Source organism: Bombus bifarius, unplaced genomic scaffold (genome assembly GCF_011952205.1).
Source record: "Bombus bifarius isolate JDL3187 unplaced genomic scaffold, Bbif_JDL3187 scf7180000008418, whole genome shotgun sequence".
Taxonomy (NCBI): domain Eukaryota; kingdom Metazoa; phylum Arthropoda; class Insecta; order Hymenoptera; family Apidae; genus Bombus; species Bombus bifarius.
The window spans coordinates 90,222-105,292 of NW_022884650.1; the positions used below are offsets into that span (position 1 = coordinate 90,222).

The following is a 15,071-nucleotide window of genomic DNA, read 5'->3' on the forward strand; positions in this document are numbered from 1 at the left end:
ACATATTATAGAGATCTTATGACGAACCTAGTTTATTAAATATAATATAAAGATCTCTCGCGATAAAAGTATAAGAATAAATATTCTAATATGAAATAGTTGAAGAAGAGAATAAGCTGATAGATTTGCTTAGACATAAACCCTTTCCATCTTATCATATTTTCCAGCTATGGCCTTTATATTCGAAGTTAGCAAGTATCTGCTGACTTATAGGCTAGGCTGTTTATCGGCCGCACAAACTCTTCCAAGAAAGTACATTCAAACGTTCCAATCATTCCGACAATTCCAATTAAAAAAAATTACCTATTCAAGAACAACAAAGCACGCGAAATACGTAGTACCACGCCATATTGAAATTATGACGTGGCGATATATCAAGATTTAATTAACAAGTTAGACGTAATTGTCAACAGCTGAAGGCAGCGTGCGTTCCTTGCCTCGCGTCAAAGTCGAAACAAGTAACGATAAACTGTCGCGATCATGAATCGCAACGCGATGTTCAATTAAAACGATCACTTAGCCGTTCGCGAGGAAAGATATACAGCGTGGTTATCTCGGTGCGCAGCAGCGAGTCCATCGACGGATCTACACGACTGATTTGAAGAGCCCTATAAACGCGCGTTCTCTTGGATAACAAGATATCGCGATGCGTTTGTCTACCCATCTTTTGTCTCTTTTTCAAGAGAGTTACATTTTTCCGAGTCCGTGAGCATTTAAAGGGTATAAGAGAGTGGCCTTTGGAGAAGAGAGGCCGTAGGGCGAGAAGAGACGGTGGTGTGGTATCTACCTGACGAGTCAGCTGTCCGCTTAGGCAGCCCGCGCCTCTGTTCTAGCGAACGTCTCTGGAAAGACGTATCCAGAGAGACCTGTAGGACTCGACTCGAGCGATCCCTCGGGGTTAGGGGCCCTGACCGTAGGAAGAAGCCTCAGCTGTTTGCCGATGGAAGCCGTAGAACGTTATTTACGCCGCGCCGTCTAGCTCTCGGCCTGTAGGCCTTGCGTACTGCGTTGCAACACAACGAACAGAAACGCCGCCGGCTGTTGCTGAATACAGTCGTGCATGGTAATACGTGGCTGATATGCTCCAACGGTAATATGGTAATACCTAGCGCGATCGAGGGTGTACGCTCTTCCATCGTAGCCAAGCGAGGAATAAAGGGCAGAGAATGGAAAAGGAGAAAAAATATGGACGGAGCGCAGCAACATAAGCCACACGAAGAAGAGAACACGGAAGCAGCAGGAGGAGCGCTCCGTACTTATAACATCTACACTGTAGATCGTATTTCGAGGACAGGACACGCTCGAAACCTGGCGGAACGAAAGCACGTGCTTCCTTGGTTCGATGAGTCTCTTGCGAGCTCAGGAGAGAGAATACCAGTCAGAGAAGGAGCGAATTGCGTGACGACGAAGTCGAGGTTATCGTTCATATTCAGAGAGAAAAATATTGCGTTGGTTGCTTCGCCAGCCGAAACTAGCAGAAAGTACGTTTTTGCTACCTTTTCTCTTTAGTTGCATCACAGATACTTGCAAATGTAAATAACGGTTAATTAAAGGTTCCATTCGAGAAAGGGGTCTTTAATCAACTGCAAACCGACATTATTTGGGACATTAATGCAATTAACAAAGTTGTTAAAATATATACAGATAGTACAAGACACGCCTCGCGAGAAAGCCTCGCGGTTCTGCCTCACAGTGTCTGTACATAGCTGAAACTGCGAGGCATATTTGATCTCGATAAAAAAAACCGACAATCGTTGACGCGCATCGAGGCAGTCTCGAGGTACTGCCTCACGCTGTCTGTGCATAACTTCACGTCTCACCGCGAATAGAATTACGAAACCAACCGAGAATCTAAATATCCTTTTCTTTATGAAATTCTATAATTACGTACAACAGTCATTGTAACCAGCTGCCATTTTTGTTATTAGGAGAGATCGTGAAAATGGAAAAAAATGTTAAACATCATTAATTGTAAGTGGAAATTGTGAATTTTCGAATATCTAGTATTTCTCCTCTTCTTCTTCTTGCTTGAATTTGCATTTACAAAGAAGATTAAAAAATTCATCCTATTCTTATGATCAAAACCGATGGATAAAACATTGTTTTTAAAGGAAATTACTCTATTTAAAAGAATTATAAATAAATATACTACTATGATAAGACTAGCTTAATAAAAAATGATGTAAAGAAATCTTCAAAATCGTAAAGTTAAAAGGCATTAGGCTTAACTTTTTAATTTATAAAACAATTGTGTAATCAAAACTGTATTTCTTTAATGCTTTCAAATGAGTGTAAGATATCAAAAACAAAATTAAAAAGTTGACGCATACTCAATTTAATCCTATACAAAAATATACTAAATTAATGATCAATCATTAATAATTTATAGAAGTATGATATACAAAATTTTGCATAGAATCTAAGATTTGATCATGTAATGTAGCTACAATCGTGTTTTAATTCTAATCTCAATTTTATCTATTGTACTCCTTTCTCTAGAAATCGTCTTTGAAAACGTGTATATATTCATTGATTCACTTTACTTTTGAAAGCTATTCTGTTTCATCTGGAGTCCTTATAATGCAAAACTACTTCTATCAGTAATTATAAAGCCAAATACGTCGACTAAGGAACAACAATGATGAAATTCGAAGACTTCTAAACAATTTTTCAAAGATACTTAAGAAGTCATTAAGAAAACATTTTCCTGTACAAACACTCAAAGATCGAGGTATAAAATGCAGATTTCTTTACGTTGTATGCTACAAGTTACGTTCATAGCTACCGGTGCAAATCAAAGTACATCGACGAACAATAGTAGATAAATTTCAGCAACCGGAGGATTTCTTCGTCCCAATTATGTAACAGGAAGCAACCCTGATAATTAGACATTATACCGACTGACGGGACCGAGGTGTCGTTAACGTTCCCCAGGAGCGTTGTTTTATCTGACGGAAGCTCGTTCGTCTTATCCCCGGCAAGAGAGTAGAGCGGCGGCTGAACGGAACAAGGGATTCTTTGTAAGATCGTGGTATGAGCACCAGGTAAATCCTTCGTTCTCCTCAGGTGAAACTCGCTTTCGGCAACGAGATCCGTTTCCCACGGTACGCCAGGTAACCCGGAGCGTTTTCCCCGTAATGTGGGTCTCCACGATACATCCCTTTCTCCCCTCCCCTCGCCTGGCCACTTCACGGTCCCTCTCCCCTCTTTCTTCACTTTTTCTTTCTCCATCCATCCACCTCGACTGCTGTGTTCGACCATCGCCTCTTTTCTTATCTTTCTCCTTGGAGTCGCTTGGCCCGGCCTAACCGTGAAATCAACGAGTCTCTTTCTTTGCGATTACACTTCGTAGTCTTCGTCGTAGTCGTCAGTGACGGCAGGTAGGAAGAAAGAAAATTACCGAGGAAGTGCAACGGTCGATGTAGTGTTGCTGATGTATTCGCAGCGAATGGAATGCTAATACGACGAGCTAATACGACGAGCTAATACGACGAGCTAATACGACGGCGCATCACTGCCTTCGATTCTAATGTATACTTGGTAAAAGCGATATTATGAGATTGTAAATTCGGTTATTAATTCAAAATGGAAAAATTTTTCGTTGCATTCGTAGCATAGGAATTATTAGGAAGGGATTATTTGAGTCAAGTAAATTTTAACATTACGAAATTCAGTTTTGAATCTTGCATGGAATAGTCAAATTTGTTATATATTATGAGATACTAATTAGTATTATTAATATGATAACGAAAGAATGAGACAATATCGTGTATTGTAAATTCAGCAAGAAAAAATGCCAAAAACTGATAGGGTCACTAACTTGAGTCAGTAAGGAGGTATTATAGAAGAATTCATAAAATAAACAGCAAAATAACTTCCACAAATAAAGTAATATGCACGCGCTATTAAATTATGATAATTAAAACTGAACAAACTTTTTGCTTTTGATGAGTAGACGTTATCCTTGTAGAAAACTATGCCGTTGAGCTGTTATTATAAGTATGTACACAGTATATTTCACTGTTTACTATGTCACTAATAATAAATCTACTAGTATAAAGTCTGTTTTCAAAAATAGATAACTTAAAAATTGTTCGTAACAGAATTTGACGAATTATAAGGTAGAATTCATTTCTAACGTTATAACTCATTTCGAATTTGGGCATATTCTGAAAACTCCGATTTTGTACCTCATCGTCGTATTGTTAACGATGATAGAAATGGATGCAAGAAAGGTCATATAGCTGGCTATGTGCTATAATGTGCATGTGGAATGCGTACGGTTCTAATTATGATCAATTGATAATCTTATTTAACGCTCTTTTTACAATCTCATTAATATTGCTTTCACAAAGTGTGCTGGTATAGACGAAGGATACTGAACGAGCTGGCGAGACTTTGGTAGAGGAACCAGGCTCCGTGCACTTTTGGTGCATTGTGCACGACTACCCGCTCTCTTTCTCTCTCTTCCCACTCCCCTTCCTTCCTCTTTCTGTAGCATTTCAACGACTCTGCCTGGGATAATAAAGACACGGCCTTCCGACATGGCTGAACTTTACGTTGAAAAAATGTTCCTTCGACCTGGTATACAGCCAACGTGTACTATGGCGATTTTAGTATCGATTATTTAATATAGATATGGATGGAATATCGTACGTAGGGGTCTATTGTTTGTAATACGATCGAGAAAATGTTGATCAGTCGTGATATAGTTCTACATAAAATACATTTATGTAGAAATAAAAATTTTTATTTTTTTTTTTAAGAATTGCTTTGAGAATTAATTCTGTGAAATTTATTATTTCCGTTTCATTTAATTATTCTAAAATTCAAAGATACGTTATCTGTGAAGACGAGCAGTCGATTAGGCAAAAAGTTCAGATACGACGATCGGTTTGAGTTGTTCGGAAGGGAACGATATCTTATTGCATCTTCTTGGATGCACGTTCAAATGTATACGTTCCATTTGTGTTGAAAAGCAAAAATCTGAAGAGTTTATTTGAGATGTTCGTAAGAAAGTTTTAAATGTATTTTTGCCAGTTTCTTTTTTTAAACAAATAACTATGTACAAAATTAGGCAAAATTTTACTTGTTTTCCTCGATCGTCATTAAAAAATTAGTTTGTATACAGTAATAATTAGAATACGTATATTTATGCAAGTTCATATCTGTTTGGATACATCTAAAAGAATAGAACTTAAACAGAGACTTGTTTTATTCGGCAAATATGAAAATGAGTACTGTACTTTAAGTATTTTATATATTATAATATTTAAAAAAAATATTATATGTGACAACTTTAAATTCTCCATAAATACAGTGCAATAATAGCAGAAAGCATCGATTGATTGTTGCAACGTTCCTAATCATCGATAAATTTGTATTTCTAATATTCAAATCAGGGTTATGCTTGCAATAATGGTCAAGTATTACAAGTACCAAGACTCATATTATTTAATTGAAAAGATGATCCAAACATGATTCGATTCGTAACTATATTTTAAACTGCCAATCATATTAATGAAAGTACAATTGTCTCGTAACGTGTGATACGTACTCCAAAATTATTACACATTAATTAAATTAATGTACTGCAATTTTAAATTAATTTTGCGAATTTAGAGAAACGAAGCACGTCGAAATAAATTCATTTTCGTTTAATAAATTTATTCAGTGATAAGATATCCTCGTTCATCTCTGTTATGAGAGACATTTAACTCTGATTGATTAAGCAACGGATAAACGGTTAAATACATAATCGTTCAAACTCTTTTTTCTTCCACAAGAGTTCCTTTTTTGCTTTTAAACGAATAAATAATATTTCAAGGCACTATTTAAGGCATTGTAAACCTCAAGGTATTGAGAATTTTGCGAAAAGTATAAGCATTTAATGACGTCTAAATATCTTCGGGTACCGAACTATTAGCTCGAAATAAACCAAACTTAGTAGTTAATTCAAAAAACAAGAAACAACGTTAGAACGAATTCTGTATAGTATGAAACTAATAGATAATATAAATACAAAACTTAATTCATTGCAGAAGCAATATTGAAATGTCCTAATACATTGCAGGCACGTTATAACCTACATATATACGCTATTATTTGGAATATTCTGTTCTAAAAAGTATATTTTTATTCACGTATCTCTATAAATTCTTTTTAATACCACGACCATAAATTCTTTATGTAGATGTGCTAAATGGAATAATCAAAATATTTATCTTATTTATTGTTGTATGAGAAAACTTCTCAGATCAAAGTTACGCTATTTCTAGAAATAAACGTAGTGATGAAGCAACTCTCTCACGAGGTAATTTTTTTACGAGATTTCAAAAACGGTAATATTTTTTCAAGTGGAACCCCATATTTTTTATACGTCATACATTAACCGATATATTTTTTTATTCTCTATGCAAAAGTATCAAATATAGTTGTATGTGAAAATGCGGGATTTAAGAGGTACTATCCGATTATTAAAATATAAATCGTCCGTTAGTATTCGTAAAATTGAATCCGTCACTTCTCAACGTTAAAACTTTTCTTCGATAAAGGATATCTATGCATGAAAGTGCAGTCCGAAGTGATCTTTAACTTCAAAGCCATTCGATGCTATACACAGAACGTACGTAGCATAAAGCATCGCTTATCGCTATTTCGAATTGAGCATTCTAATATCTTTCACGATGAATCAACGTCTTGCGCCTGAATGAACCTCAAAACGGTAATTATAAAACCATTTTCAATTTATTCTCGATTTAAGTTCGATAGCTGACTAAATCCTATTTAATTTTAATTTTCAGAATTGACTTTCAATCGCCAATCAAAATATGTCGTAACATCCATATAGATTTTTAGATTGCTTTCAAATTTTAGTAATAGAGTTATGATAGTCATGTTTTGTTACATACATGCGAATGAAATTTTAAGATGTCTTATACATGTAAGATACCCAATATATATCTATATAAAAGTTTTCTATGGTGAATGTTGAAATTACATTTGCGAATCACTACATATAGATACTATACCAAATTTACATTTATATCAAATTACGCACAAGTAAACTTCTTGTTTACTCTATACCTTTATAAAAAAGAGAAAAGAAATACTCTATTAAAGTCTGACGTGTCTTTGGTAAACTCTACATATTCGTCAGTTTCGTGTGTAATAGTGCGTACTTCGAATTGCATGTACTCTCCAGAATAGTATCTACTTTCGATCTATATTCATCATGTTGCGATAGCCGTTCAAATTGCATTTTGACGCATTATTAATATTGTGTGTGTGTGTGTGTGTTTGTGCAGACGAATTATTTTCATCTTCTTAACATTTAAAATTGTGTAGCCAAGTCCGATAAATGTTCAGCTGTAATTTTTACCTATAACTAAACTTCCCGTCTCAACGTCGACGTTTCTGAAATAAAATTTCTCGTGTGTTCGTACATATTGCAAACCACGAGTGTAGTATATACTTTTCACATACGTATTTTCGATCCATCTTCGATCGCAAGTATTTCCACAAATTCCAAGAATCCCTCGACCAGATGCTTCTTACCAACTACGCTGGCATTCGTTGGTTTCTCATGTCGGACAACGAATCGCTTGTGCTTTCGATCACCGGTTGCATCGATAAGAGAGCGAGCGGAAATGCAGAAGCAAAGGTACGGAGAAGCAAGTGTTACTTACGGACTGGTACTTTCTTCGGGTCGACGATGGCGAGACGTTCTTCGACCTTGTCTAGCTTTTGGCGCAATTTGCTGCTCCTGTCGGCAACGGCGGTCAACTCGGCGGTTAGTTCGGCGAAGATGTCCTCGGCGGTGGTGAGAAGTGACGCGAGTTGCTTCAACGAGGTGGTCAACGCGCCATTCGCCACCGCCTCCAATTCGGCGCCCACCGGCCAACCCTGTGACGTCGATCCCGCCGGCACGTGTCCGCGACACAAAAAACGCGGTTCCACTCTTCGCAGCACGAACGGCATGATTTCTCAAATGAAATCAAGCAATACACATTCACACATAACACTTGAACCGAAAAATGGAAACACTGCGCCGCGCCGTCTTGAACGCGAGACACCCGGTCTACCGTCACAAATTTGCGACGCTTATCGGACGATCATTCCCGCCAGTTATCCAGCCGAGCAAAGGATTTCTGGCGGTATTAAAAGACGAAACTCCCTTCAATGATTGTAGGAACTCCATTTTCTAAACTTTGAGGTTTAACGTGGCGATTATTTTCAACACACTGTACACTTTTATTATTAGAAAATATATAACACTGTTTTTCTCTTCACTTCCCAATTATCATTCGAATCTCCTTTCTCCCAGTCGCATTTTTTTGGATGACTGATACAACTTTGTCGGTTACGCGAGTTTCTTTTAAACGATGATTCTTTTTCCAACGACGACGAGAATGCGCGACATCAGATATGAATTTTTAAATAAAGTTTCGATTAAAACTGTCATATTTGAGAATTAGAGAATTCTTATGAAAGAGAAACGAACGAAAGAAAGACGAACAACGCGTCCGCACGACGCGACGGCGGTATACAAAGTGCCGGCCGGCCTGTCGTCGTGTCGCCGACCCGTTCTTCGGTTACACTCCCATTCATTTCGAACGCACCGAAGGCGCCTTTCCTCACACTCATGGCAGCCATCTTTAGTGACTTGAACGTAGCTGCAACCAGTACGTACCAGTACCTAACGTCGATAACGTTGTTTCAATTTTCTTATAATGCATGAGTGTTAACGAATGTTAACACAGACGAGTATATAAGATAAACCTAACATCGCATACGAGATACAGGATATATGCTATCACCCAATGCTTCCTTTCGTGTCAGGTTCCAGAACTTTAAAGCTTTAGAGTCAGTAAAACTCCCGTACCATTATAATGTCATTCCCAACGTTATCGACTTACTGTAGAATAAGATTACAGCGTTTGTAGTGATTGCCAGTAAAACTAATTTTGAATATGGAATTTCAAATAGAATATTAGCACAGACACAGTACAAGATAGTCTGTGATTACACTTTTAGTCGGTAACTGTACCACCAATGAGATACGGAATCGACCTATCGACAAATGCATATTTTCGTCCTAAGGTTCGGAGACACTAGTGCCCTCTTACTATTCTAGTATCATTTCCAACGTTACCGATTTAGCGTGGAATACGATTATAGCGTTTAGAGTGATTGCAATTAATAACGAAATGTGAAATTACAAGTAGAGTATAGGAACAGACGAGGCACAGGATCGTACGTGATCGTGTATACCTCGTCGGTGATAGTACTTTGATTGCATTTATTAACAACTGATACAGTCGTTTACTTACTATTTTTAAGAATTTATTCCATATCTAATGTTAAATTTTATAATTTATTAACGAAATTGAAAAAATGTAGAACAAAATATAAACGACTCTTCTTTTGCAATTAATCATTATTTGATGAAAGAAAAATTTTATTTTGTTTCTTCTCGTTTCCACTATAATTTCTCTGTTCCTTTTAAAAATATCTTTCTAAACACATCTAAATATGTCCACCTATACTTCTCAAATTTTCAAATACTTCACAAGTGTATAAAACCTAATCTGGCGAACGATGTAGCACGAATTTAGTGAGAATAAATTATTCCATCAATATCTAATTTCTTACTTTTATAATGTAAACATGACACAAAAAATTCGAAAATTAATTTGTATATCGCGCAAAAGAGACCTTGCTGAACTTTGTACAACCTTTTTTTCTGTCTAAAACATATGTTTTTTCATCGTATCATAATGTTTTTTTTTTTGTAATGTTTACTTGATTTTACATGTTTAATATATAATAAATATTATTTTATACACATGATAATAATCTACACCACAAACTTTAATTAGTGTAAGTGTATAATACCTATTGATGCTTTATACTCATAAATTTAAGATTTATGAGTTATTCATTTTTTATATTGTACATATAATTGTACATATAATGAGGATATTTGAAATCAAATTTTAAAAATATATTCGATGTCGACGTCTTTTATTATTATGAATATTAATATTGTTCTAATTAGGTCAAAATGTAATTAAATGCATAATTTGATCAATCTTTTAATCGCACAGACAAATTTATTCTAAAGCAAATTCATTGTTGCAACAAATTTTATCCCAAGCGTCTTGATTCAATTTAGTGTAAAGTAAGCTTTAGAACTGGGGTGAAGTAATTGATAGTATGAGCTTAACCTCACCTTTTTCGGGTAGATCTAATGGATAAGGGATAGCAACTTCCCTTCTTTCTTTAATTTTCTTCGCATGTGCGATTTCACACGATAAAATGTGGTACAACACGAAAGTTCAAAATGACCCAATTACGTTCCAACATTTCGCATTTCTTTCTTGATAAAATAGCATCAGCTATAAGACTGACAAATTTTCATTTCAGACCATTTTTACAATTTAAATTTAGTTTTTATTATTTCGTTTCACAACTTATTCAAGATATCATAACGTAGTTAGTTTTAGCCAAATTCAGATTTATGAGAAAAAAAAAGGAATTACAGAAATTATATTAATTCAATAAATGAGGGAGTATTAATCCAATATTGATATTCAATGAATGAAGTTTTGGAATATTTTTCACTTGAACGAATATAGGAATTTTAACTATTTGTGGTATTTAATAAATATTGTTCAAATACAATTTATAACATGTATGTAATTATGTGTATATATTTCAGCGAGTTACAAAGAATTTCTGATAATGGGATGCGAAAATAACAAAATGTTTCGAATTTTCTGTACACAGATGAGCAATTTTTGGGAAGATAAAATAGTTATTTAGAGCAGGAATTTGTAAATTTCAACATTGTGACATTTTAATGATTCGCCGAAGAAGAATTACTAGAATATAACACCTGATTATTTTGAAATAGGAGTTGCAGAATTTTTACTGATGTCAAAGTTCAGTTAAATATCAAAAGAGAGTAAATTTCATGCATCACATATCTAACAAAAAAGGCATTCCAATCAACAGTTCCCAATTTATGCATTTCGTTAACCTTTCTCGTTTCATGCATTCTGGGAATTATCGCGAGAGGTCAACGAAAGCTTCCGATAACTCTGTACTCCACTTTTGTTCCTCGTTATTGACATTAAAATCTGGGAAACCACGAAAGGTCGGACGTAGGATGTTAAAAGTTCGCAAACGGTACCTTGTGAAATTGAATTGAGTATTAAAGTCAGCGTATCAACGTGCAAAAAAGAGCACCAGATAGCTACCAATTACATAGATCTAGATTCGTCGAATTGTCGAAGATACGAATTTCAAATGGGTTTGATTAACTTCAGTTACTCGAATTTAAGCGCGTTCGATCGTATGAGAAATTCCAAAGGTTTCAGCTAGCTTAACGAGACAACGTATACAGAGTCTTAAAGGCTGACAGGCATTAAAATAGTCTTCCAAAGGAAAAAAGTTCTCAAGCCTAGAAATTACAAAAAAATCAATAAGAGCATTAAAGTTATTAATAGCTCATCCAAGACGGTGAAAATTATGGAGAAAAAAAAAATAGAGAAGATGTTAAGAAAGAAGTAACGATATTTTTCGTAGAAAAATGTCAGGTTTGTAATTTTTACTCAGAAAGTGGTAAATATCGATATTATTGATAACCAAGCTGTGGATTTGTATGCAAATCTATATTTTTAAGAATATAATTAAAAAAATAGTTTTACCTACCGGGAATTATAGAAAGCATTATGCTTTGGATAAATTTCTTATAAGTGCATAAAAATTGGCGGTCTACGATTAAAGATAGTAATTGTTTGGTAATATTCAAACTTTAATTACTTTTTATTCTTAATGAAAAAATTTAATTATTGGATAATTTTGGTTTTATTTAAGGTTTTTCTCAAAGACAGACAGCTCACTTGACAAATCAATTTTGACAATCATGCCACTGTTGCCACAATTTTCCTATCAGAAATATTTTGTTACAATGTTTAAATTACATTGTGAATGTAATATGTAAACATTGTGAATGTGTATGTTATATATAGCGTTTATTGAATTTAGTTGTTCAGAATATTTATTCGGAAAATAGTTACAACAATACTTGCTAAGAAAATTGCAAAAAGAAATTGTGAAAAACACAAATTCGATATTTATTACTATTAATATTTATTAATCTATGTTCAATGCATAAAGTGAATTTATTAAATCGAACTCGCCAATATAGATTATCAAGATTGTCTTATCTTTTTATCTCGGAACTAGAATAACATGCGAGAGGGATTTCATCATTATACCCAGTGAAATTATTCGAAAACTTGTAAAAGAGAAGAGAGAATTGAACGCTCATCAGTGTGGGGTAGGTGGCCGCGTGCGAATTCCCTCTCCTCGCCGCCGCGTCGCGCTACAACGTATGGAGTATGGAGAACAGTATCTGGCCCTGGGGGCATAACGTACCCCTTTCCCCGCCCACCTTGTCGATCTAGCTAGCCGACCACGCTGCCCTCACTGATTCCCTCCACCACTGGTTTGTCTCTCTCCCTCTTCTCTTTATCCAGCTCATTCCGGATCATTGCCTCTTTCTCCCTCGCCCGTTCCGCTAACCTCTTTGTTACCTAGCTTGCTCACTTGCCACGTTTTTCTCCTTTCCTCCAATTCCGCTACTTCGCCCCCACCTTTCTGTTATCCCTCCCACGTCGCTGAACCACCCACCAGATAGCTCGTTCGCTATGCTCGTGATCTCCCTCCAGTTTTCTCTGTTGGGTATTAGAATGGTCGATCAGTCGGTCTCGCTCGCTTCTCAGTGATCCTTCTTTCTCCGATTCGTACCGTCGCTCGTCGTCTTATCCTCGTCTCTCTCAAATGCGCGGAGGCAGGCGCCACGAATTCACTTCTCGTAACTTCGGCTTCGTTCGGTCAGTTCCGGCTGCCGGTCAGAAGAATTCGTCAGTATTCGCCGCGCTGCATTGCCGGCAAGTTGTATAAAGGAGTAAGGTGATTTGATTTTCATAAGAATAAAAGTGCGCGTATCTAATACAGAGATACATACGTTTAGAACATATTTGGAACGTTTATGCCGTTCATGAGAATATTCGCCACATTCTCGATATAAACGAATGTTGTTAGAACAAGTTCGATCGTGCTCTCAAAATACGAGAGGTCGAACGTTAGTGTCTGACGCCTTTGAATCATTTCGATCTACTTGACTTCGAAGAAAAACGCACTAACTGTCCAAAGCGTCTATTCTGAAAAGGACCAAGGGAATAGGACAGTCGATTGGGACATCGATGAGAAGTAGGAAGGAAGGCACTCATTTTGGTACAGGGAGCATATCGATAATCGCTACTTCGATCATTGAAATTGTGCCGACACACTTCGAACAAGATCGTGCACGGAAACTGGCACGACACGAATACTTGTCCCTCAACGCAAAAAGTTTTTGCAACTCTGTGTACATAAAACCCGCCAGGCAACAAAGTCGAAGATTCTCTCCTCGCAGTGGGCCAAGTTCTTTATCAAAACATGGCCACGTGACCGACGGCGCGGCTTGTAAACAGTGAGTTTGACCACGTGGTCTGCCCCCTCTCTCGTAATCGCCTATCTCTCTCGTCCTGCTTCTCTTTCTCAGTTTCTTTCTCGCTTGCTCGCGACACGCAGAACAACGTACATCGTAGCGTATTCTCGGTCGGTCCGCTGCCAGCTGCGGGAGAGTTCGATTCGAGTGATCCGTGATACTCTGCTTTTCCTCGCAGTTAGTTTACTTTCATCTCGTTTTCTCCGAAAATAACAATATATCTTTCGATATTGTGCGTGCGATATCATTCATGTACTATTTATTCTATTTCTGGTCGCGCGCCGGTAAGGGAAATCGAGTGACAAATCGTGAATATAAGAACACAGGGCTTAATAAGATAAATAAATAAAAGTGACCTCCCCCTGGTTCTGGTTTCGATTTGTTATTAGCGACGTAGTGTTGTTAACCCGTAGAAGTGGCAGTGTTAGTGATATCGATAGTTTCGATCGCAGCGCGACCATCGACTGTTACGGCGACTTTTCGCGGATTCTTGGTAGGCAGCGCGATATTTGTGAACAGACACAGCACCTCGCGAGGTGCTCGGGATCAAAGTGGAGTACACAGAGGAAACGAACATGATGGACTCGGTGCCGGTTTCTGCGTCGGGGTCGAAGACCGGGTTGCAACCACAGCAGGGGGTACCATACGACCTTGAGAGCGGGTTTGAACCTCAGACGAGAGCACGGTCGCACACGTGGCCGCTGCCAAGACCGGAGGAATATATCGAGGGAAACGTGGTACCGAGCGTAGCGGCTAGCAAAGAGGGCGTCGAAGGCGTCGAAAGTGGCACACCGCCTCAGCATGGCTCTCTCGGCCAAGGTGCTGGCCTGCTTCCGGTCAAGAAGAATTCGTCCCGACGAAACGCCTGGGGAAATCACAGTTATGCCGATCTTATTACTCAAGCCATTACCAGCGCCCCCGACGAACGGTTGACGCTCTCACAGATCTACGAATGGATGATGCAGAATATACCATACTTCAGGGAAAAGGGAGAAAGCAACAGCAGCGCTGGCTGGAAGGTTAGTTTTAGTTTCTTCCTTGTGCATCTATTGTATTTAGACTGCGGATGTTTATACCTTTGTGGAAAATTAAAATGACTAGAAAATAAAAATTTCATTTGTATTAAATATCATCAGGACTCTCTTCTATAGTAATTTACAAACAAATAATGCGAGTGAGTTGACAAGTTACATATTGTAGGTTATAAACTCTTGTACAGTTTTACAATTTTACTCCATATTGAATAATCAAATGATCTGTACTTGGTAAAATCTGCTTTAAAAATTTCATATGCTTTATTACCAATTTTCTTATTTTTGTAAAAGATTATTTATTAATATTAATAGCTTGCACCTCGTAAGCTGTAATGTTACTAATAATATGAGTTCAATCGTGCAAAAAGGTATAGGTATCGCAATACTTATGGTAGCGTATTTTGAAGTGCGTGTTTTAATGTATTTGACACTACTAAAATCCATCGCAGAAAGTTACTATCTATACCTTTCCG

The 15,071-nt window shown here is 37.0% G+C and overlaps 1 protein-coding gene across 3 annotated transcripts in view; it reads left to right on the forward strand.

The window, feature by feature from the left end:
- Positions 1 to 12,804: 12,804 nt before the first annotated feature.
- The window catches only part of LOC117212934 (forkhead box protein O), a 296,038-nt gene continuing 293,771 nt past the window's right edge, over positions 12,805 to 15,071 (forward strand). For all 3 annotated transcript variants that reach the window (XR_004488559.1, XR_004488560.1, XM_033458083.1), the window contains exon 1: positions 12,805 to 14,583. Coding sequence is in view for 1 of the 3 variants with exons in the window: in XM_033458083.1 (XP_033313974.1) it covers positions 14,140 to 14,583 (444 nt within the window). In the remaining 2 variants the exon portion in view is untranslated. The remainder of the gene's footprint in view (positions 14,584 to 15,071) is intronic.